The sequence below is a fragment of the Hemiscyllium ocellatum genome, chromosome 2, assembly GCF_020745735.1.
Source record: "Hemiscyllium ocellatum isolate sHemOce1 chromosome 2, sHemOce1.pat.X.cur, whole genome shotgun sequence".
Classification (NCBI taxonomy): domain Eukaryota; kingdom Metazoa; phylum Chordata; class Chondrichthyes; order Orectolobiformes; family Hemiscylliidae; genus Hemiscyllium; species Hemiscyllium ocellatum.
In genome coordinates, this window is record NC_083402.1 from 110,445,190 (window position 1) to 110,469,504 (window position 24,315).

The window sequence follows — 24,315 nt, forward strand, 5'->3', positions numbered from 1 at the left end:
TCTCCTCGGCTTGAACTACGTTAATGTATTGTGCTTGTGACAAATTACTCTCTGGGTATGTTTAACTCTGTCAGTGGGACAACTGTGAATCCCATGACATATCTGTCTCTTCACCATCTCGGCATTCCTCCATCGTATCGCATGCATCCACATGTCTGTAACAACAGAAATGGTTCATTTCTGAAAAGGGAGACAAGTTGGGAAAGCTTTTTGTCTTGCATTCATCAGGACAGATGCAAGAATATGAAATATCAAACAATCACAAGAATTTGTACTACTGGAGGAAAGGATTTTGGCTTGACCTGACTCTGAGGGCCGAGGTGTTGACATTGAGAAAACAACCAAAAACTAAAAACTTCTCTGGGTAATAGCGAAACAGGAAAAGGCTTGAACACATTCCTCTTGATGCAGAACTGGAGACCCCCAAACCATTGAAAGTCACAATTCTAGGATTAAAGAAATCTAAGAATATAGCATGCCAAAAATATTCAAACATCTTATAAACATTTCTAACATCAAAGGCTTACTCTTTGATTTTAACCTAGGCAAGCAGTTTGTCAAGGTCAATTCAGATTTAAGAGACTTTTAGGTAAGCACATGAATATGCAAGGAATGGAGGGATATAGACCAAGGGCAGGCAGAGAGGATTAGTTTAATTTGGTGTCATGTTCAGCCTGTTCCTGTGCTGTTTTGTTCTATATTCCATGTAAGACTCTTTGTAGGTTCTTTATAAAATCAACCTGTTCAGAGACATTATGACACACCTCTGGAGCAAGTGTGATGTGAAACCAGGTCTCCTGGCTCAGAGACAGAGATACTAATACTATGTCATAACAGCCCTCCAGAACTCATTATATAGCTGCATTTCATTGGCATTCTGACATAAAACGTTTACTTCAGTGCCTGGAAATGCAGCTATTTATTTCCAATCCTTCTTCAAATGTTAACATTTCTTTTATTTTAATTTTGGAATGCTCATTTGGATGGTTTCATTTGTGGAAAATCTTTAGTCCAGGTGGTAGAATTCTTGCTGGAATTACACCAGTTTAGAAAACGGAAGCTAAACCCTTCAAGAATGACACCAATGAAATTATCCAGTTTGCACGCAAAAAGCAATTCACATCCAAGTATTTTGCAACATGCAAAATGTGCAATACCATAACAAAATATGCCACTGTGTGTGAAATCCTGAGTTTCACTTTTTAGCTATTGTACTTAAACTGAGGTTGGGGGTTCAGAAAGTTTTAATTTTCCACTTTTTAAAACAATATTAATTTTTGTTAGGATACTCACTATCCATTGTTTTTGCAATCTATTTAATTAAATTGACAAATCTACAAATTTACATCGACGTCTATTTTACTTAGCAATGCAGTACAGATATTGTGAAGTGTGAATAACTCACCAATCAAAGGGACAGAGTCAGATGTTGCTGGCATTATTTCAGCTACAAGTAGCATGAATACCGTTAAGGACAAGAGCACAGTGATTCCTGTAGGTCAGAAAAGAAGTGGCGAGGTGAAACAGCATAAGATTTGCAAGTTATGCAGTCCAATTGAAACAAAAATAGCATCAATAAATTACTTTGACAGCTAAAATCAAAACCACGTCAGTACTGTGTCACTTTGGCTGGAGGCGATAGGTTTGGAACATAGAAACACAGGAACCTGAGAAACTGGAGCAAGATCAAGGTCAGTCGGTCCTTCGAGATTACTCCACCATTCACGAAGATGAAGACTGATCTAATCGTGGCCTAAACTACCTCTCTGCCTGCCTCTCATACCCTTTGACTCTCCTTGTCCTAACGTACAACCCTGTGGGGAGGGCCGTGGCACTAAGAGTCAGACCTGCTTTTGGGCAGAAAACTTAAGATGTCAAATGCGGTGTTTTGGAAAGGAAACAGTGTCTGACAGAGCTTTGCATTCTTTGAGGATGTGATAACCTGGTTTCTCTGTTACATAGGCACACAGTAGTTAAATTTTGTCATCTCCATTCAACTCAACTTTATTTATATTTAATGACATAATCTCCACTTCTCACTGCAAAAGATAATTCCAAAGACTAGCAGCCTTCTGAGAAAACAAATTCTCATCTTTGTCTTACAAGAAAGACTGCATGTTTCAAAACTGTGCCCCGCCCTCATTAACAAGGGAAAACATCTTCCCCACATATACTTTGTCAAATTCTCCAAGGATTCTGCTATTTTTCAATAGGATAATTTTAACAAAAGTCTTTTGACATCGAGGTGCATTTTCTATGGAGCAGAGAATCCCATTTGTCACATCCTCAAAAGAAAAACTCCAATTTGTCAAATATGGTTTCCTTTTCAGAAAACCAGGCCTGATGTCTTTTCAAGTTCTCTGTCCAGGTCTGGCTGAGAGTGCCACAGCCTCCCTCATGGGGTAGCTTGAATAGGGAAGAAGGTAAATCCCAATTCCACCTTAGCAGGAATGGGGATCAAACACACAATGGGAGCATACTCCTCCTTAAAAAGGAGACCAAAAGTGTCCACAGTACTTCCAAAGTAATCTCAACAGTACCTTGTATTATTATACACTTGGCTTGTAATAAACATTAATATTCCAGTTATCTAATTCCTTTCTGCACCTATCTGCTAATCTTTTATAATTTATAAGGACACCCAGATCCCTTTGACCCACCACAGCATTTGAAGTCTTTCTGCATTTAAATAACATTCTGCTTTTCTAATTTTCCACTCTTTCTTCCACATTACACATGCCTACCTGCAAAGACCTTGTCCACTCATTTAAACCTTTTATTTTTTGGTAACTTCATTACAATTTGTTTTCCTAACTACTTATCACTGTATTGCCAGCAAATCTGACTACAAAGTACTATGTCCCAATTCCTGCCCTTTTTTCTGCAACCCCTTAAGATCCCCATCCCATCTTCATTCACATTTGGTGTATTGACCCACAGTGATTTTCAGCCTCTGGTGGGGTGACATTGATCCCATTGACATTTACAGCATGATACAGCTGATTAGTTGGCAGGTAGGACTTGCACCACTTGGGTCCTCCAATGCTGAGAGTGCCTGACAATGGGCATTCATGTGCTCAAGTGGCACTTAATTTTGGGTTTGGTTTCCATGGGACTTGAAACCATGTCAGAATTCGAACAATGTCCCAGAGCATTGGCCTGAGCATCTAGCTTACTAGTTCAGTAAGTTCACTCATATGCCAGTATCTTCACATATTCAGATGAAGAAGCTGTAGTTCTGTTCTTTTATCATTTTTCCCAAATCTCTCATTATTTTCTGGTGCACTCTTACATTTGTACGGTCGGTCCTTTCCTGTCTCCCTGTACCTTTATCCTGCACTGCTGCTTTGTTCTTTCTGGCAAGCCTTCTAAATTTCAGATGTGAACACTTCACAAACTCCACCCCATGCTGCTGTTTAATTAGAATCCCTCTTGATAACCCTAGTCACACAACTTGGCAAGGCGCTAGTGCAAGTGCTGTTCAAGTGAAAGCTAACCCGGTGTTACAGTTCCCTTTCTTTTCCCAGCGTTTTCCAGCAGGGAGGCATGGTGGTTTAGTGGTTAGCACTACTGCCTCATAATGCCAAGGACCTGGGTTCAATTCGACCATTGAGTGACCATCTTTGTGGAGTTTGCACATTCTTATCATGTCCATGCAAGTTTCCTTTGGGTGCTTTAGTTTCCTCCCACAGTCCAAAGATTTGCAAGCTAGGTGAATTGGTCATGCTAAATTGCCCATAGTCTTCAGGGATGTGCAAACTAGGTGGATTAGTCATGGGAAGTGTGAGAGTTGGGTCTGGGTGGGATGCTCTTCAGACTTTTGGTGTGGACTCAGTGGACTGAATGGCCTGTTTCCACACTGCAGGGATTCTATGTATGATGCATCCCTACGAATTGTAACCCATTTCTCCCATGTCAATCTTTGAGGCATACATTCAACTCTCTCATCTGATTTATTCTATGCCAATTTTCTCATAGGTCAGTTTGTAACCCAGAGAGGTGTAGATCTGCTTTTCATTTTTGATCTTAGCTACCCATATTCCCACAGCAGAGTCTCTTAGTCCAGATACTGGTCCTCACCTATACCATGACAGGAACACTGAATACAATCACTTCAGTAAAGTGGCAAATTTTGATCAAAAATAATTTTTTAAAAAGTTTACCACAGGGTATAATGGAATTATGTCTTTCTGATTCAGATTCTGAAAGTCTTGCATTTTCTTTTTTTTTGATAATACAAGTTCTATATGCCATCCAATTGCCTTCACCACCAATGAAAAGCATAGTTGCTTACCTAATGAAATCTTCTCTCCAGAGTCAGCGGGTAACAGGAATACAAGGAGTGCCAGTCCAGATATTAAGAGACATGGAATCAGCAAGTTTAGGCCATAATAGAGAGTACGCCTGCGTATCAGCACAGTGTAGGTTACATCTGGATACGGTTCTTCACAGCAATCATAATGGATCTCATTTCTCTTTCCTGGTACTCCTGCAACACAGCAAATGCAGGTATATTGTGTAAGGACATAACTATTATTTATTTTACTGTTGGACAGTGGGGGAGGGTGGGGCATTATTTTGAGTTGTGCATTAGTATAAAAAGGATGACAGTGAATCGGCTGCCCACTTGATCCCCCCCCCCCACCACCACCCCTTCCTTTCCATGGGACATAGTGGAATTGAAAATGGAGAGAGATATAAAATGAGCCGCCATCTTTTTTTACACTATTGCATTGAGACAAAATTATCCCTAACAGGTTAGACTTGAATAGATCATTCTTTTCTCTCTATCAAAATACTCCCATTTCCTGCAATAGGTTCTGAAATCTACTCTGTACAATTCAACAAATTATATGAATTTCATCAACTAAAGCTGTGACCAGAGCAGTGGGAAACCTTAATGTGGACTTTTTGATGGTGGATGTCAATACCAACTATTGATCATTGTTAGAACACTCACTATTTTCATTTTTTAAAAAAATTTTGATCTGGAGCGGTGAACTTGTAAGCTGAGAGTTGAAGGTGAGCTTTGAACTATGACCAACAGCTTGTGTTTCTAAAAAAAAGACAAACTGTCATTTGTTCATGACACTGGGTCTAGAAGTTAATTGCAATTTGATTCTTGATAAAAGTGCTCTATAGTCTCTTGATAGGTCATAAGCTCAAGCAAATGGCAGATGTTGAAGTTTAACTGGGACCTCATGGGCTGACGGTCAGTGTGGTCGGGAAAGACCAGAATTTGAATTGGTTTTTGGACTGTGTTGGTTCAGAAAGATTGTTCCTGTGAAAGTTACAGGACAGAGAATTGATTGATCTCAGATTGTCCTCTCTTCATCAACTTATTGAACATTTGGAGAATAGAATCTCAGTTATAAGAGTTATATTATAAATGAGTATTCCTTGGAACCTACCTATTTACATGCATCGGTGTCATCAGAAACCAAATTCTACAAACCAAAAACTACAATTCCACATTCCAGTGATATTACAAATCATGGAGGCTACGTATGTGAACTAGCCAGTTCCATCTTATTTATTCCCCTCCCCTCCCTTGTCTGCCCTTCCACAGGGACTGTTCCTGTGGGACACCTTGGTCCACTCTTCCTTCACTTCCAACATTCCCCTACAACCACCAAAGGTGCAATCCTTGTTATCAGATAGTCTGTCATTACACAACTCCTATTGTTAGCCACAAACAGTTTCCATCAGCAGCTCTTCACTCTTCTAGTCAGATCGCCATCCACTCCTTTGTCTGTCCAATTGTTCTTCTCTCTCTTTGAGATCTATCCCCACCTATCACTTACTTCTTAACCTCTCCCCCACCCTATCTTTTGAATATAAATCGACATTTGCCTAGCTACCATCAGTTCGGAGGAAGGGTCACCTGACTTGAAACATTAACTTTTACTTCTCTTTACAGATGCTGCCAGACCTGCTGAGCTTTTCCAGCAACTTCTATTTTGATTTCTGATTTACACCAACCACAGTTCTTTCAGTTTTTATGTACTTTTCCCTTCTGATTTATCGCTTAACTGTGTCAGTTTGTTTTGAGTGAGTGGGATGAGAGTTAACAAGGATTGGATTTAAATCTTAGACATTTTAATTAATGTCTTGAGGTCTTTGTTCTGCTAAAGCTACTATATTATTAATAAATTGTTAAGTCTTTTGTGTAAGCTATAAATCTGATATCTAGTGTTAATTATTCACAATGTCTGATTATTCAAAAAGAAAGGAAAATCATTGGGATCAACTTTGAGATTTTGTTCGAGCACTTTAATTTCACTGTGTTGCAAATACAGAGATTGGGAGACTGATTTAATTCATCTGCCTGTCTCCTTCTTGTAACATCATTAACAGCCAGTTTACTTCGACCAAGAATGAAGGAAAGAAATACATTTACAAAGCTCCTTTCACAATCTCAGGGCACCACACTACACTTTGCAACCAACTACCATCTTCCTCCCATTAACTGCTGTAATACAGGAAATGCAATAGCTAACATACCCAGCAAGGTCCAACAAATTGCATTGCAACAATAACCGTGTTATCGGTTTTAGTGATGTTGGTCGAGTGACCGAGAGATGGCTAGGGCAAACTCTTGGGATTTTCTTCAAAAATGCCATGGAATTCCAACAACCACCCAAGTGGATAGATGGAGCCTTGATTGAACACTACATCTATTGCACAACCTTCATACTGCTTTAGAGTGTTAGTTTAACTTCATGCACTGAAGTCACTATTCTGACATGAGTTTATAGCCTTTTGGCTCAGAAGCACGAGTGCTGCCAATTGAATCACAACTGACTGGAAGAGTGGGGACTATCCATATTTGATCCCTGCCCAATAACCTTCAGGTGACTGGTTAAATGATTAAGCATTGCATCAAGTAATCATGGACCATGTCTGTGCTAAATGCATTTAGATTGCAGAGAAAGACAGTCTTCCAGGAGCTTAAATCATTAGAACATTGGTCAGGCATTTGACACAACCCAACTGTCATTGCTTGTTGCTGTATTTTCACATAATGCATGCTCTGTTATACAATTTTACATTGAATCAGGAAGGTGACTGAAGTACTGACTTCTGGATCAATACAACCCCCTAGAGATGCAAGTCTCCTTAAATCATCTGATCAGATGCAGTTCGCTTTTTGAGGTGATTAAGATTTGTGTCAAATCAGATATTTTTCTAAGAGACAGAAAACATTTCTCTCTGGATTTGGAGATATTTCACACATAATGGCAATTAAAAACAAATTTGAGATGAATTTCCCTATTGACGGGCTCTTTTGGTCTGTTGACAAGTTTACCTTCCATAATTAAATCAGAAAAAAAAATCAATTCATCCTTATTGTTGGCCTTCATAATGGCAATCTGTAATCAGCAATGTTTGAGAGATTGGTTTAAAAGCAGTAACAAAACAAGAAATCTTTAAAAGTGAGAGGACAAATGAATAAAGCTGCAGTTATTTGGTGCTGTTTTGTAATTAGAAGTCCAGCACTGAAATTAAATTTAATTGAAATAATTAATAGTGATTGTTAAAACATTGATCCAAATAATTACTAGCCAGATAGTTGATTGAGCAACAGCGTGGTGGGGTTGGGCATTGGGACCATGTAGAATCTCAGGTGCCACAAACTGTGCGAATTACCTGGGAAAATGGAGATTCTGATTATCAATTCCCCTGCATCCAAAACCCTCTGAAAGAATCCAATAAAATTAGCAAATTTATCAAATTAACTGTTACTCAAGAAAATGTAAATGATTAAAAATCTACTGAGTCCCTGGGTAATTATTCAGCTGAAATCTGCAACCGCACACCACCTTCCCTTACATACACCCCTCTATGACATCCCTCAAAACCCTTGATAATCACCATGCTCAACCAAGCATGACTCCATCTTTCCTGATGAAGGGCTTATGTCTGAAACATCAACTCTCCTGCTCCTTGGATGCTGCCTGACCTGCCAGGCCTTTCTAGTGCCACACTTTTCACTTCATGACTATATCCCACCCCACCCATGACACCCTCCTCCCACACAAAGCTTGATCTGCCAGGTCCCATTTCCACCCCACCACTCCTATCACCGCCAGCCTTGATTCACCTACTCCCATCCTCCCAGACCTACCCCAAGCACTTCATCACTTACCTGGTACCACTGTAATATGCTGAACTTGCAACCTGGTAACATTCTTAACTAGTGTCTTAATCACTTTGAACTTTAACCCCTCACTTACATACCATGATCAAAATTCCCTGTTAGAAATGCAGAACTCAGTACACCTAAAGGAGGAAAATCACAGGCGAGTGGCAATCCAAGTGTGATTTTTAATGTTTGAGAAGTAAATTTTTAACTTGGTGCCCAACCATGAAACTGCTGTAGTGGATCACCTGCCAACCACAGAAACCACCAAAATATCTATAAACTTTATATCCAAGAACCTGCTGTTTATATTCTGACTCGCACCAAGTTCCATTCACCAGCTGGGAGTAGTTGGGTGTTTGGCAGTATAGTTAAGTCAGGCAAGGGAAGTAGGGGTGGGTGGGGGATGAGGACGAGAGGTGGTAGTTCCACAATGAGAAGGGTAATCAAGATGCAGGTGAATAGTTAGCAGTTTGCCAGGGTCTGGGTAGTCAGTGGCACAATATGAAGGACATGGTGTGTCAGTTGTGTACTTACCCAGGAGTTAGACATGGTTTCAACTTGTCTGCAGACTAACTACCCAGTTATGTATAGTGTGACTGTCTGAAAGATCTAACTCTGAGTAAGAGTTGAAACCTTTTATGGATTGTACTGGGAGCAGGGGAATTCCTACTGGGAATCCAAACTTCCTAGGCAATTCCCAATTAAGGTCAATGTGTCAGGAGCTCTACTATGTACCGATGAACACTGCTCTCTTCAATAATCCAGAGGCCAGGCTTCCTTTACCCACTCGTTTCTTTATCCCATGTACTGAGATGATGCAGTAAAAAGCAATTGCTCTATCACTACATTTGAACATGAGTGCAGTGAATTGATCTCGGACTTTCTTTTGATTGTGAGGAAGAATCTATGTTCTACTCAATGCTGTCCCATAATGGAATGGCTGAGACTGGGGACATTATCATGTAAGATGTCTTCCACTGCTCACTGGATCCCTGATGTAATATATAAGCTCTTATTTCATTTTTCTCTGTATGACTGTAAGTTAGTGCTGATTCACTGCAACAGAGGAAATCATACATCACAGTAAAAGGAGGCAATTACAATTCAGTTATGGAAATGTTCTCTTAATGTTAATCCTTTGCTATGTTTATGGAAACATTACACATAAAGCAAAGAATGCCTCTGCACCCTAGTGCAACACGTAGATTTCACCCAACACTGTAGCAAAAAGATGGTACATTTCCCTTATTGAATAGTTCATTAGGCTTTCACAGTAAATTTAAATTTTTTCATTTAGTTTCAAATTTATAATGCAGTTTTTTGGGGAAAGCAGGACATATTTTGTGCCAAGTTTAATATGTGGCTGGACCTGAGGGTCATTCAAAAATTGTTCAACAAGAACATTGATAATTTTGCAAGCAGGCAAGTATAGAGGCATTGCAATAGAAATTGCTGATCGCAACTATTTCCAAGAACTAATGGTGCCCTACCAACCCATGCCTCAATTCTCTTAAGCATAGTGTCTAACAATACATGTGATGGGATTATACTTGCAAAATAATTCTGATCATGGTAAAAACGATGTGACAATCAATTTAAGATTGTTAGTGTAGCTTGCTGTATGGTACGTTTGCACTTAACGGAAACCACATATCAATACACATATGACTGTAGCTATTCAAATGAACAAAATAGGCAACAGCTATCATCTGGCTTATTCCTCAAGAGATTCTCCTTGGCAGTTAACCATCAGTCATCATATAACTGATATATTTCCAAAAGCAACACCAATCATTGCCCTTTTGACAATTAGTATCATTCCCATGTTGTACAAAAGCGCTTTTTCTCTTTAGATTGGTTATTACTGTAAATTGTCTTGAATGCAAGAAGAAAAGCTGCAATAAACTTTTTTTTAAGCAATATTCAAGTTATGTACGCCAGAGGACAAATAAGAGGCTTGACAAGATCTGTTGATGTGTTCCTTTTTGTTGACAACTGATATTAGGTAATTTGGTCATCAGAGAAGAACATTTTTATTTATAACATTCTGACTGAATTGTCAAAAGAAGCATTTTGTATCAGCGAACCACAGAAACTGAGAAGACAGGATTAGGGAAATGTACTTCTAATACATAGAGGATGCAGACAGCCAGAAAACTCTCAATTGGTCCAATGGTACTTTATAGCACCATTAATCTTTCCACATAGGCTACATCCCAATTGTAGCAAATTCCCTTTAGGGATAAAAGACCATATCATTTTGCCATTTGCTTTACCTCATTTCTTATACATATACTGCTTTTTCTATGCTAAATTTAAGTTTGGCAAACATTAGTTGAAATTCAATGTTGCTAGAAAGAGTGGCATAGTAACAAAGCTGTCACTTGTCAGGACAAATTCAAGAATGGCAAATTTCAAACAATTAAAACACTACAAGGCAGAAAGAGGTGCTCTGGTATAAATCATAATTCATCTGACAAGTGGAAGATGTAGACACTTGGCGATATGTCTCTCTTTTCATCAATATTCAATATCAAGTCACTATTTGTGTTGAAGTATTAGATCTGATAGGTATCAAAACCGCCAGGGTATCATTTTCTGGCACCATTTCTTGAGTATCATGGCAAATTTTGCAAAGTATAATCTTGTTTCTTAATGCTGAACAATTTTATCACAGGTCAATTTTGCAAGCAAGGAGTAAGAAATAACCATGACCACAGTTTCAGGATGGTGCTTGTCACAGAAGCTAAAACAGATATTACAACAGAAACTCAACAGGTTTGGCAGCATCTGTGAAGAGAAAACAGAGTTAACGTTTTGAGTCCAGTGACCCGTCTTCAGAACTGATAGGAGTTAGGAAAACGCTGTATAGATGCAGAGGGATGGGGGGGGGGGGGTAGGCAGATAAGTGGAAACAAAGACCAGAGAGACAGAAGGATAGTTAGGCAGACAAAGGGAACTACAATATTAGGCCAGCGAGAAAGAAAAGCTGATAATGGAGCCCATCAGTAGGGTTGACTGTGTGGAAAGCAGCCAATGTCATGATAGGGACTGAGGTGTGGAGGTAGAGAAAGGACATTGACAGAGATGTTCAGGCTCTAAAATGATCAAATTCAATATTGAGTCCTGAGGTTGCAGGATCTGCAAATAAAAATTGAGATGCAGTTCTTCTAGCTTTGCAGAGCCTTGCTAGAGCACTACAACAAGCCCAGGACAGACATGTTAGTTAGAGAATTGTGTTGAAGTGGCAGGCAGCTGGAAGCTCTGGGTCGTATTTATGGACAGAACATGGGTGATCGTAACACAGTCTGCATTTCACCTCCCCAGTGTAGAGGAGACCATATTGTGTTTTTCTTTTAATTCATTCACTGGCTAAGCCAGCATCTATTACCCATTCCTAATTGCCCAGAGGGCAGTTAAGAGTCAGCCACATTGTTGTGGGTCTATAGTCACATATAGGCCAGACCAGGTAAGGATGGCAGATACTTTATCTCAAGGACATTAGCGAATCAGATGAGCTTTTATAAAAATACAATAGTTTTATGGCCACCATTACAGTCTTACATCCAGATATTTGTCTGACATGGGATGCTTTCAGCATAGTCAACCTATTTTTACTTACTCATTGGTCCTGTTATCAGCTTTTATTTCACCCTGGCTTACTAAGTATGGTTTCCCTGTGTCTGCCTAACCGTCTATCTCTGAGCTTTATCTCCACCTATCTGCTAATTCCTCGTGGCATCCTAACTCATACCTGACCTCAGCAATGTATATTACCCTTTCCTAGATACTATCAGCTCGAAAGAAGGGTCACTGGATTCAACCATTAACTCTACTTTCTCATCACAGATACTGCCAAACAATCTGAGTTTCTCCAACAATTTCTATTTTTGTTTCAGAACTTCAGCATCCATATATCTTAGTTTTATTTTACTTGTCAGAGGAAGTATGCTCCCTAATTATACAGGTGTCAAATTTTTCGTCAGAAAATGTTTTTAAAATTGACCAACCTCTCCCTACCACTTCCCCTGTCCCCTCTCCCCTCACCCTTTTCCAATCTAGTTTTAAGTAATTTCAATCAAGTGATGAAAGCTAGTGCCTTTGTTTCCCTCTTACGTGGCCACTGGTCTACAACACTACAATGGCACAACGAAAAATCTCACTTAACTGCCATAGCTCTCCAGCAATTGACAAACAGCAATTTCAAAGTATAAAATGTTTGGATTATGATTGCAGCAACATATGTGATATCAGGTTGTAAACCCAAATAAGTGATTCAATGATCATATTTATTGATGAAACATTTAGTAGAAGTATGGCTTTTGAATCAGAGGTCTCTGAGTTCAAGACCCCTTCACGTGATGAGCACAAATATAAAGTACAGCACTGGTGTACTGATGAAATCAAGTGCAAAAGTCATGAACTGAGAGAGTGGCTAATGTTTCCTACATTGCAATAATTACAACACAATTACCGTATTTACTCATTTAAATAGCAAACAACATATAAACATTGCCAAACTTTTGACCTAAAAACATGATTTTCTTTTCACAAATCTCATGTAAAAGTTGATCCTTATAGAGTTTAGGATAAAATTTCATTGTGATTACTATTTACCAGTGATTTCTATAATGCATTAATGTGAAGGTACAAACATGAAGTTTTAGGTTTTGCCACCCCAATTCTGGTGGCAATTTCCCAGCAAATCCACAAGACAAATGAGTACTCCTTCACTCATCATGATGCCTTCGAGAAAGAGCAAGTATGCAACTCAGTTTAAACCAAAAGTTATGACATTTGCGAAGAGAACTAATAGCTGTGCAGCAGCAAGAATTAATATTTTCAAGGAAATAGATAGAGATTTAGGAAACATGTCTAAAAAAATAAGAAAAATTGCCAAATACTGAGCAAGTGGCCTAACCTGGAGAAAAATGCAGCAGATTGAATTAGTGAGCATTAGCAAAATGCTTCAATTATCATCCATGAAGCAATATGACTCAATGCCTTCAGAGAAGAAAGATGACATTCTAGAATTGAAGGCCAATGCCAACTGAGAAACAAAATTCATGAGAAGGTGCAATTTAGAACTCCATCAAAAACACAAGCTTTCACTTATGTGCCACTGGAACCCACTGTTAAATTAATAAAATGTAACTATTTTGTTATTCAATATTGAGAAGAACACATGTTGATTAGCCTGCATTTGAATGGTAGATAAAACATCAATAAACTTGATCACTCCAGTGTGTAGGGCCAGTATGAAGATTGATGAAGAAACATAACTGTAAAGGAGGTTAGCCAAGAAGGTGTGCTTCACAGCACTTGCACTTTGTTTGGTGGATTACACAAAATAACAAATGTGGATACTCAAGCATATAACTTTCTCCAAACAAAATTCCAGAAAGAGATGCCATCCATATTGACAAAAAAGGCCAAATGAATCAGCATGGTTGCAAGAAATTAATCAAAAATGTGTGCAATTTGAAATGGGTAAGAATACAACAAAAGACGTTTGGTCTCCTGGGATCTATTCAACTTCTGCCTTATTAACAACACAATCTGTCTTGTGAAATTGACCAACACCAGCATTGTAGTTATTCCTGCCAATCTTAAGAGCATTCTTCAATTAAATAAGTCCAGATAGATCAAACGATGGTAATTTACAATCAGGCTATTGTGTTAAACCATTTGATGTTTCAGATGTTAATGGTAAGGCCCTGAGGAATGTTGTCAAACAGAAAGGCTTAGGAGGTTCTATTACATAATTCCTTGAAAGTGTAGGTAGACTGTGTGGTGATAAGAAAAATATGTTTGGCATACTTTCCTTCATTAGTGAGAGAATTGAGTGTAGAAATTGCAACTCCATATTAAGGCTGTACAGGGTATTGGTGAGGCTATTTTTGAAGTACTGCATACAATTCCGGTTGCCCTGCTACAGGAAGGGTGTTATTAAATTGACAGGGTACAGAAAAGATATATAAGGATGTTGCAGGGACTGTAGAGTTTGAGTTTTATGGAGGATGGATCACATGGGATTTTTCTCTAGAGCATAGAAAGTTGAGGAGTCACCTTATGGAAGTTTATAAAATCATGGAGGTATAGAAAGGCAAATATATATTTTTTCCCTTAGGGGAGTTCAGAACTAGGAGGCATATGTTTATGGTGAGAGCAGAAAGATTTAGAAAGGACATGAGGGTCAACTTTTCATGCAGAAGGTGGTGTGCTTATGCAATGAACTGCCAGATGGAGCGGCAGAGGCAGGTACAGTTACAACATTTAAAAGACATTTGGCCAGGTATATGAATAGGAAAAGTTTAAAGGGATATGGGCCAAACACAGGCAAATTGAACTAGTTTAGTTTGGTAAACCTGGTCAGTATGGACAAGTTGGACCGAAGGGTCTGTTTTCATGCTGTATGACTCTATGACTCCATGTGATCAAATGATTTCAAAGGCTTTCAATGTGAAATGTCATAACTAATTCATTATGGTTCATATTATAAAATAAATGTTAGAAAATTAATATGAAATATTTATTGTTGTTAATATATTCCATTATAATTAAATTATCTTTAGATCAAACCAAGCATGCAACACAACTTGTCAAAAACCATGTACCTATGTAAAGATTGAATCACAAACTTCTTGCTGAAAAATTGGGTCTCAAAATCTCCACTTTTACACAGGTTTATATGGTATTTCATTGGTTGTAAGATGTTTGAAACATTTAATGGTTATAAGAGCATTAAACCAGAACATTTTTTTTCCCCTTTAAGCAAACTGCTATAACTTTAAAAACTAACAACTTGACTGCTACTGCCTTTAGGGAAAATCATGTACCATTTAGTAAGGGTCAATCTGGTGTGAAACTCTACCTTCAACATCGACCCACAATGTTTAGCAAAAAAGATTCAATTTTTGTTACTTACATCAAGCCACTGAAACCAAATTTGGCCTGTTGCAAAATTACTTAATAAAAACATATAAGAGCACATCAAAAGATGGCTGGCCATGTCAACATGTGATGTTAAAATACATTTGGTTCGTTTGCATTACTATTGAGGGCAAAGTTGGTGGGAAAAGGCTCTCAAGTGGTAACTTTCTGATAATGAAGCAACGGTCAAGGATGTCTTTTGACTGTTCCAAAACATTATCCATGTAAAAGTTAATCCCATGCATTTTTTGATAAAAGTATTTTAATTCTTGTCTGGATGTGTGAAAAACTGGTACAGCAATGAATAATGGCATTGCTTCACGGTAGTAGCACAATTTAGTCCTAAGAATGGATTCAGTTTGAGTTTAAATGATGTTTTTTTATTTTGAATATAGAGAATATTCCTGAGCAGGGATTTAAGTTATATTCAGCAATCATAAAAATCCAAGTCCCATCAAATTGGGGATTCTCCATCATTTTCAGATAGTTTTAAAATGTTGTGATAGAAAAATTGTCTGCAGATGAACAGCTGGCTGGATGCTGTCAGTCTCTATCAGAATTAACTGCAGGCATTATAATATCCTCTTGACAGCTATCTTTAGTCATGCATATTTTCTGTCGTCCACATTTAGCACTTTACATAAAACACTTTCATTTTGCCTGTGTCTAACTCCAGGGACCAAACATGCCAACAGCAGCAACGTTTTATTTTTGAAAAGGGTTTGTGACAGGCTGTGAAAGTGTCCAACTCTGCCTTAATCATGCTGCAATATTAACACACAATTCTTCTTCCTGCTACTATTATCAAATTAATTCATCAGCATTTCCCAAAAGTATCAAAGTGCTCTGTGAATATTCTGCCAAAACAGAAAGGAAGGAAGGTTATGAGAGCGAGAAACATCCATAGCTAAGCATGGAAGTTAAAGTAATATAAAGGCAAAAACTAAAGCATAACTCATTACAAAAGCAAGTGTCAGGCTGGAAGATTATTGCTCTTTAAAAGTTTCCCAAAGGCAAATTATGAAAGAAAACTAGCAAAAGCTTCTGTAAGTATCTAAAAAGGAGGAGAGTAGTTAAAGTTAGTTTTAGTCCCTTTGGAATTAATTGTGGGAACACATAAATGGCAGAGTCACTAAATCAATACTTTGCTTCAGTTTTCATGATGGAGGACACTAGTACCATCCCAATAGTAACAGGTAGTGCAGAGGAACTTAGAACAATTATTGCTAGTGAGTAAGTATTGAGCAAACTGTTTCAGAGAGCGTACTATATCTTCTATTGGGGAATGAGCCTGGTCAGGTGATTGCAGTTTCAGTGGGGACGCATTTTGGGATCAGTGATCATAATTCTGTAAGTTTTCAGATAGCATGGATTAGGATAAGACCGGTCTTTGGGGGAAGGCTATCTACAACAGTATTAGTCAGGAGTTGGAGAAATTGGATGGGATTGGGGGGGGGGGGGGGGGTGGAGGAGGTGTGCATGGGTGCCTGTTTGAAAGTAAATCCACATCTGACATGTGGGAATATTTTAAAGACCAATTGATCAGAATTCTGAAACAGCATGTTCTTATGGGGGATGAAAGATAAGATGGCAAGGTTCAGGAACCTTGATGACAAGAGACATTTCAAAGTTAGTCAAAAATAAAAAGGAAACATATGCAACATTTTGGAAACTGAAATCAAATGAAGCTCTTGAGGAGTATAAAGCAAGCTGAAAAGGACTTAAACAAGAAATTAGGAGGGCTAGAAGGGGGTATAAAAAATGTCCATGGCAAGTAGGATCAAGGGGAATTCCCAAGGCATTTTATACAAATATATTAGGAGCGACAAAGTAGCAACATTGGAATAGCCAAATGCAGATCAGGTGATCGCTTTGCGGAACCTTACCACAGCCAGTCATTTTAGCAGTGTCCTGCTCTCATGCTCACTTGGCTGTCCTCAACATGATGCAATGCTCCAGTGACTCATAGCACAAACAAAATCTCATCTTCAGACTAGACACTTTACAACCAACTTTACGACTTAATATTGAGTTCCATACCTTCAAATTGTGAACCCATTCCTTTCTTTCTTTTTAAGCTTTGCTTTTTACATTCTCTGTCACCACGTCCTCTCTCTCCTGCTGCCATATACACCAGCCCAACCCCCTCAGTGATGACTGTCAGTTCTTTCCAGTCTGGCACACACTCCATTGTTCTGCCATTCTCACATTCTGATCACTTTATCTGCCCTATCAACATCCTTTCTCCACTACCGCTCCACCTCCCCCCCCCCCCGCCCCACCAACTATAGCATGAATGCTGCTCCCTCCACACTTCATGTCAGCTCAGATAAAGAATCACCTAGACCAGAAACATTACCATGCTCTCTCTCCATGGAAGCTGCCTGATCCGCTGTGATTTCTAGCATTTTTTGTTTTCAGTAGAGATTCCAGCATCTGCAGTAATTTGCTGATAGGAGCTAGAGAAAGGACTGGTCCATTCAAGGATAAAGGAGGGATTTGATTTGTGTATCCAGAGGAATTGGGTGAGGTCTTTAATGAGTACTTTGCCTAGTATTCACCAAAGACAGGGATATGGATGATGGTAAGATTAGGCAGGGGGAACCTCGTTTTCCTGGACATGTCGATATTATGAAGGGAATGGTGTTGGGTTCTTGAAAAACAAAACAGCAGTTAAGTCCCCAGGTCGATTTATATATGCCAGGACATGAAAAGAGGCAAAGGAAGAGATCGCTGGAACCTTGAGTAAGGTTTCTGCATCCTCCTTCACCACAGGTGAGGTCCCAGGAGACTAGAGAATAACTGATGTTGTTCCTTTGTTTATGAAGGACAACAGGGATAATCCAGGAAATTATAAACTGGTGAGCCTTACATTAGTGATAGGGAAATTATTGAAGATATTCTTGCATTTGGAGAAGAATGGATTTATTAGGGATAGTCAGCATGGCTTTATGTAGTGGAGATCTTGTCTTGCCAAACTTGATTGAGTTTCTTGAGGAAATGATGAAGATGATTGACTAGGGTAGGTGAGTGGGCATTGTCTACATGGACTTTCCTAAAGTATTTGACAAAACCTCTTTGTGTTCAGCTGATCCAAAAGATAAAGTCACATGCAATATGTTAAGTTGGTAAGTTGGATACAAAAGTGGCTTGATCACAGAAGACAGAGGGTACTTCTGGAGGGCCTTTCTCCAACTCGAGGTCTGTAATCAGTGATGCCCTGTAAAAATCAGTGCTGTGACCGCTGCTGTTTGTTTTTGTATACATATGTAATGATTTGGATGAAAGTATTGGTGGTCTGATTAATACATTTGCAGGTGACATGAAAATTGGAGGAGTTGCAGGTAGTGAGGAAGACTACCAAAGGACACAGAAGTTGAAAAGTTGGACGAAGAAACAGCAGATGGATTTTAATCCAGAAAAATGTGAATGATATATCTTGGGAGGTCAAATGCAAATGGAAAGTATACAGTAAATAACAGGACTCTTAGGAGCACTGATATGCAGAGAGATCTTGCAGTACAAGTCCATAGCTCCTTGAAAGTGGCAGTACTAATGGATAAAGTGTAAAAAAGGCATATGGCATGACCTTCATCAGTTGGCGTGCTGAGTATAAACTTTGGCACATCATGTTACAGATAAGACTTTAGGAAGGCTACGTTTGATGTATTATGCGCAATTCTGGTCACCATACTGTAGGAATGATGTGGTGGCTTCGGATAGATTGGAAAAGAGGTTTACCAGGATGTTGTCTGGATTGGGGTATGCTAGTTATAAGGAGAGATTGAAAAAACTTGGATTGTTTTCACCAGAGCATCGAAGGCTGAGAGCAATGTGATAGAAATATATAAAATGATGAGAGGTGCAAATAGTGGCATAGTTTACTCAGGGTCATAGGTTTAAGGTGACGTGTGAAAGGTTTAAGATAAACTTTTTTTAACACAGAGGGTTGCAAGTGCCTGGAATGCATTTGCCAGGGCAGAGGGGGGGTAGAAGCAGATATGACAGCAACATTAAAGATGAATTCAGACAGACGCATAAACAGGCAGAGAGGTACACACAATGTGTAGGCAATGGGATTAGTTTAGCATTGTGGTCAACACAGACATGGTGGTGAGACCTAGACCGTTCTGTGTTCTTGTGCTAGGGTTTAGAACAGCTGCGATGATGGGAAGCAAACAATGCATCTCCCTTAATCTAAGACCAGACTTCCTCATTCTTGTACTACTTAGCCAAGCTGGGACAGAACCACCTCATCTTGCTGTGAGTTGTCTCTTGCATATTACCTGTTACCAGTATCAGCCAGCCTGTGTTGTTTGCGACACGATGTGCAGACCTCTTTAGTTCACTGTTGAACCCATGCAGTATGACAATGTCAAAACGAGTTCTTGTCAGGGATGGAGCACAGGACAATGCATACCCAGGGAAACTTCCTCTGCTGAAAGTGATATAGAGTGAAGAGAAAACAAACGCGTGCTTGGTTAAGCTGCAGGAAATGAGCAGGTGACAATAGTCAGAATTCAGATGATCAGAGATGCTGTTAGCCTTGCCTTGTCTGATACCCAATGATTTTGCCTGCTGTGTAAAGGCTTTACGATCCTGTAGTAACATTGTGATGATGTCAAACAGTTGTACACTACTGAGTATAATTGTGTGGACAGAGTCATTACCCAATATAGAGTCTGAGCCTCGGATACCTGTGATTACCATGTAGTGCAGTCTTTAGTATTAACACATAATAAATAGCATTACTTCAAAGTCTAAACCTAAAGACATTTTTTGATTCACCTTCTCCTTGACCAGTCTTGCCAAACTCAGCATTTTATCAAACCACATGATAAATTAATATCTTAGGCATACTTCATTTTGTGCCAGGTCATTTTGTCTGGCACTCTTACTGTTCTTGCTTTGTCTCACATACCCCTCCTCCCATGGAATATAATGTCAGGTCTCATCCTGCAGGTTGGAGAGTAAGAAATAAGTAATGAAAGGCTAGTAAAGATGTGAAAAGTTTAGGCTTACTGCAAAAGACAGCAAGGTAGAAGCAGGATATATTGGTGGTGAAAGTGAAGCCAAGCATTTGGAATGTGAAATAAGGAGTCCTTGGAGAGGTTGGGGATTATTCTGACATTAGATTGTAAGAAGGGAATGATGTGTGAATGGAACAAAAGAACATGCGACTGTGATTGAAGCAGGAAGTGATTGTGATAAGCAGTGCTGATGGTTTGCTCAATAACATGTTGAAGGTGAGCACATCACTGAGAGAGGAAGAGAATGCAGTGTTGGCCAATGTTGTTGAGAGAGATGAAGAACTATCCGCAGCCTCACTGCTCTGACAAATCCACTGAATCGCCTTTGGTTGGCATTGCCAACACTGATTCCTCCCAGGTTTTAGATATTTGCACATGTGGAGTTCATGAGTGTGTTGGGAAACTAATACCTCCCTTACTATCCTGACTCCCACAAGCAAACTATTCCCCAGGGAGGCTCCTGTAAACCAGACAGTAGCCCTTAGACCCATCATTGCCTCAAGATCAAAGGTCACACTCTTTCAGTGAAGTATGTCAGAGGGATTATGACTTTCTTTGAAGATATGTGCTCCTGTTTTACATAGGTGCTGGTAGCTCACAGGAAATTGTGTTGCTTAAGATGGTTGAGCTGCCTGTTTCCAGATCCATTCTCCACAGGGTGTCAGTATCACCGGCAAGGCCAAGAAATGCTGGACATCCCGAACTACTCTGAAGCTAAGTGGCATACTGCACTATTTCTGAGGGCAGTTGAGAGTTATCTACATTATAATGCATCTGATATAGCCAGATATAGGTAAGGATGATGGATCTCTTTCCTTAAAGGACATTTGTGTAGCAGATGGATTCTTTTAAAGGACATCTGAAGACAGTTTCGTGGTCACCATTATGAAGACTAGCCCGTATTCGATATTTTAATAATTTATTTTAAATGCTACCAGTTTCCAGGACCCCAGATCATTAGCTAAGAGAATTACTGGTCCATTTTATAACTGCATCACTATCTATTCTAATTGAAATTGCCACTGCAGTTCAAGGAGACCTCCCTTTTTTGTCTAAGAACAATAGGCCAGTAGGGTATCAAGCCTCCAGGGTTATTGCTGTAACATGATGAAGATGTTTCATTAAGGATGTTTCCCATTCATAAATTTGTAATGTCTTTGTCCAATCACATTGTGGTTTCACTTGACTCTTAGAAATGCACATCATTGTTGCATCGGCCAGAAGAAAAGGCAAGAACAAAAAATAATTTGTTGCCATTGGCAATGCTCACTAATGAGTATGATTACCATGTCAGTGGTTATGGGTTCTGTGGGTCCTTGTGTGGTTGATCAGCCCAATCTTAGACTACCATCATACATGTATTCCTAGGGAGGTGGAATTATACCCTGGTCTCAGGATCCCTGGCATTCCTTTCTCAGCTTCCTTTCTCACTTTTCCAGGAGAGTTCATACATTGTTGTGGTTCTGTTCGCCGAGCTGGTAATTTGTGTTGCAGACGTTTCGTCCCCTGTCTAGGTGACATCCTCAGTGCTTGAGAGCCTCCTGTGAAGCACTTCTGTGATGTTTCCTCCGGCATTTATAGTGATTTGTATCTGCCGCTTCCGGTTGTCAGTTCTAGCTGTCCGCTATATAGAGTTCACACGTTCCAGGTTGAGAGGTTGAGTTTAATTTTCAGACAACAGATAGCTAAGCCCACTAGGTGCAGTTTTTCAGCCAGAATGGTGACAGAACAGATTATTTTTAAGGCACCTCTTCTATTCCGTGCCCCATGCAGGGTGAACAGGGCAGACCTAAAGAAGGTTGCTCGTCAGGAAGGAAACTTCCGAAATGCTCCCCTGTTCCATTTCAAGAGTCAAATGACTGATTCAAACTCCACAGTCCTACGTGCTGCTCTGAAGATAGAGACTTCTAGATCTCTCAACTCTGTCCTCATCATTTCTCCAAATCACAGCAGGATGTGTGTCATGTGTATAGACTGGAGGGACAGAGGGGGGAAATGGGTTAAATGGGACACATGGTCCTTGCTAAGATGTAGGTACAGTTCCAGAGGCAAAGAAACCTCTGCAACTGTGGATTTCCCTACTGATGGGGCCATCATCCGCTGTCACAGCCATTGGTTCCACACAAATATCTTCTGAATCACCTTTGAAGATATTTTCTGGATTGCACATTGTCTAGTTCCTCCTGTCTAGTTGAGAGCTCCTGACAGCGTCACTCTCAGGATCAAACAAACTGAGCCTCTCCACCATTGCAAGGTGACAATCCCTGGAAAGGTGTGATTATAATTGTTGTAACAAACATGCATTCTCAGATCCATGAGGAAAGAAGTCACAGAGACATTGAATATCCTGGGATTTGATGGCCATATAAATAATTGATTCTTATATTCAAATCAAAACTACACGTGTCTTGAACCTAGTTGTACAGAGACTGTTCTGACGCAGTTCCTCATAACTTAAACACTTAAGCCACAAATCTATGCTTGTTTGAGCCTTTGATATTGGAAAGAATCGATATCCTTTTAGGAGATAGATGTGCAAAATTTTATGCATTCATCCAAATTTAGCCTCCCCTTTGATCTATATAAAATGAAAAGTAAATTACTTCAAATTAATACCAAATTTTCCAAGTGCTACTATTAAATTAGAACATCCTTGCAGGGGATGTGCAAATTTTCTGGATGCAGCATATCAATCATTTCTTGACAGTGGTTAATGAGGCTTGTAGTCTATTAATAATCCCGTCAATAACTGAAACACCGAGCTTATGTTGAAGCAGGAAAGACTGATAAAAAAATGATTCACCCTCTTCATAACTAATCTTAAATTGTATTTTTAGTGGTCATATTCAAAACATTGCTCTTCAAATGTTTACAGCTACAGGGACAGGTATTTAACAGGACAAATGTTTGTGGAGGAAGTGAGAAGGTTGAGTGGGAAACATCCCGACAGGGCAGCCCAATCTCCTTTGAAAGTTATATTTTTCTTTCAAGGAGTCGACATCAGGATGGAGTTGGATTCCCCACCTCCACAGGAAAGCCCAACATTGCCACAGGGGTGGACAGATGGCAAGTTTGAACACTTTACTCTATATACTGAGACATCAGTCTGGTTTTTTTAATGATGAATATCAGGTTCTCAAATCCTCACTTTTGTCCTCCTCCATGCTTCTCATGTATCCTCCCTACCCACTCATCCACTCACAATAGGCAACACTCAGGTTGTCTTGAAAGAAGAATTCAGAACAAGAGAACTTCTAAAAAAAACACCAGGCTTAAAACATACGATACTGAAAAAAACTAAAATACAAAAACATCCATCATGCATAAAATAATTGAAAAAATAAATCAGCATCTCATTCACTAAATACAATAAAGATAGATAATCTTTTAATTACATCTTAAAACCATCAATCTAAGTATTTTAATAGTCCCTTTCTAATATAAGTGCTTTTAAAATTAAGCATTCATAATGGCCACAGCTGTTGTGAGAGACCATTGTCTTATTTAAATTGCTGAATGAAATAATATTGCCAGGGAGTGGTATCAAACTATCACAATGCTGCAGGAGGTCCAGTACTACTGCCTTCCCAATATCTTCAGGCCTCCTAACTTCTGTTTCACTAAATATTGAGGCTAAAACTTTTGTAATAAAATTGTAAACGGGTCTATTCCTGTGCCAAGTGTACCAAACCGTCATACTGTTTGTTCGAGACTGATGGACCTATTCTGCATTTGTAGCATCTATCTTTGTATTATTCACATACTGAACAAAGGCTAGAGAAGAGTCACAATGATGATTCTTAAATTATGAAAAAGGATTCACACAAGTGATTTCATTCCATGGGAGAAGAATGAACAAAGTTTCTCTTAATGTACACCAGGTAGTATGAACTGCACAGTCTGAGTGATATCGTCATTTGTGGAATTGTCTTTGTGGAAAGGAAGACGTTCAGAGTTTTGCACTCCTTAACATTCTAGTTGTGAATGAAGCAAGAACCTGCATTTAAAAAGCACCTTTAGCAAGACAAGTTGTCCTAAAACACTTTAGAACCAAAACACCTCCAAAGTATATAACCAGGTAATCTATAATAACTTTAATATCAGCTTTATAAGTATTAGGTTGAACAATACATATTGACCAGGACACTAAGGAAAGTGCCCTGCAGTATTCTTCATTGTTTTAGTAAGAAATAAATTCAAAGTTAT

At 39.1% G+C, this 24,315-nt stretch overlaps 1 protein-coding gene across 1 annotated transcript in view; it reads right to left on the reverse strand.

The window, feature by feature from the left end:
* The window catches only part of chrna8 (cholinergic receptor, nicotinic, alpha 8), a 198,210-nt gene that overhangs the window by 50,360 nt on the left and 123,535 nt on the right, over nucleotides 1-24,315 (reverse strand). Inside the window, exons 7-8 of the mRNA XM_060845653.1 lie at nucleotides 4,295-4,489; nucleotides 1,406-1,492 (exon numbers count right to left, since the gene is read on the reverse strand). Of these exons, the coding sequence (XP_060701636.1) occupies nucleotides 1,406-1,492; nucleotides 4,295-4,489 (282 nt within the window). The remainder of the gene's footprint in view (nucleotides 1-1,405; nucleotides 1,493-4,294; nucleotides 4,490-24,315) is intronic.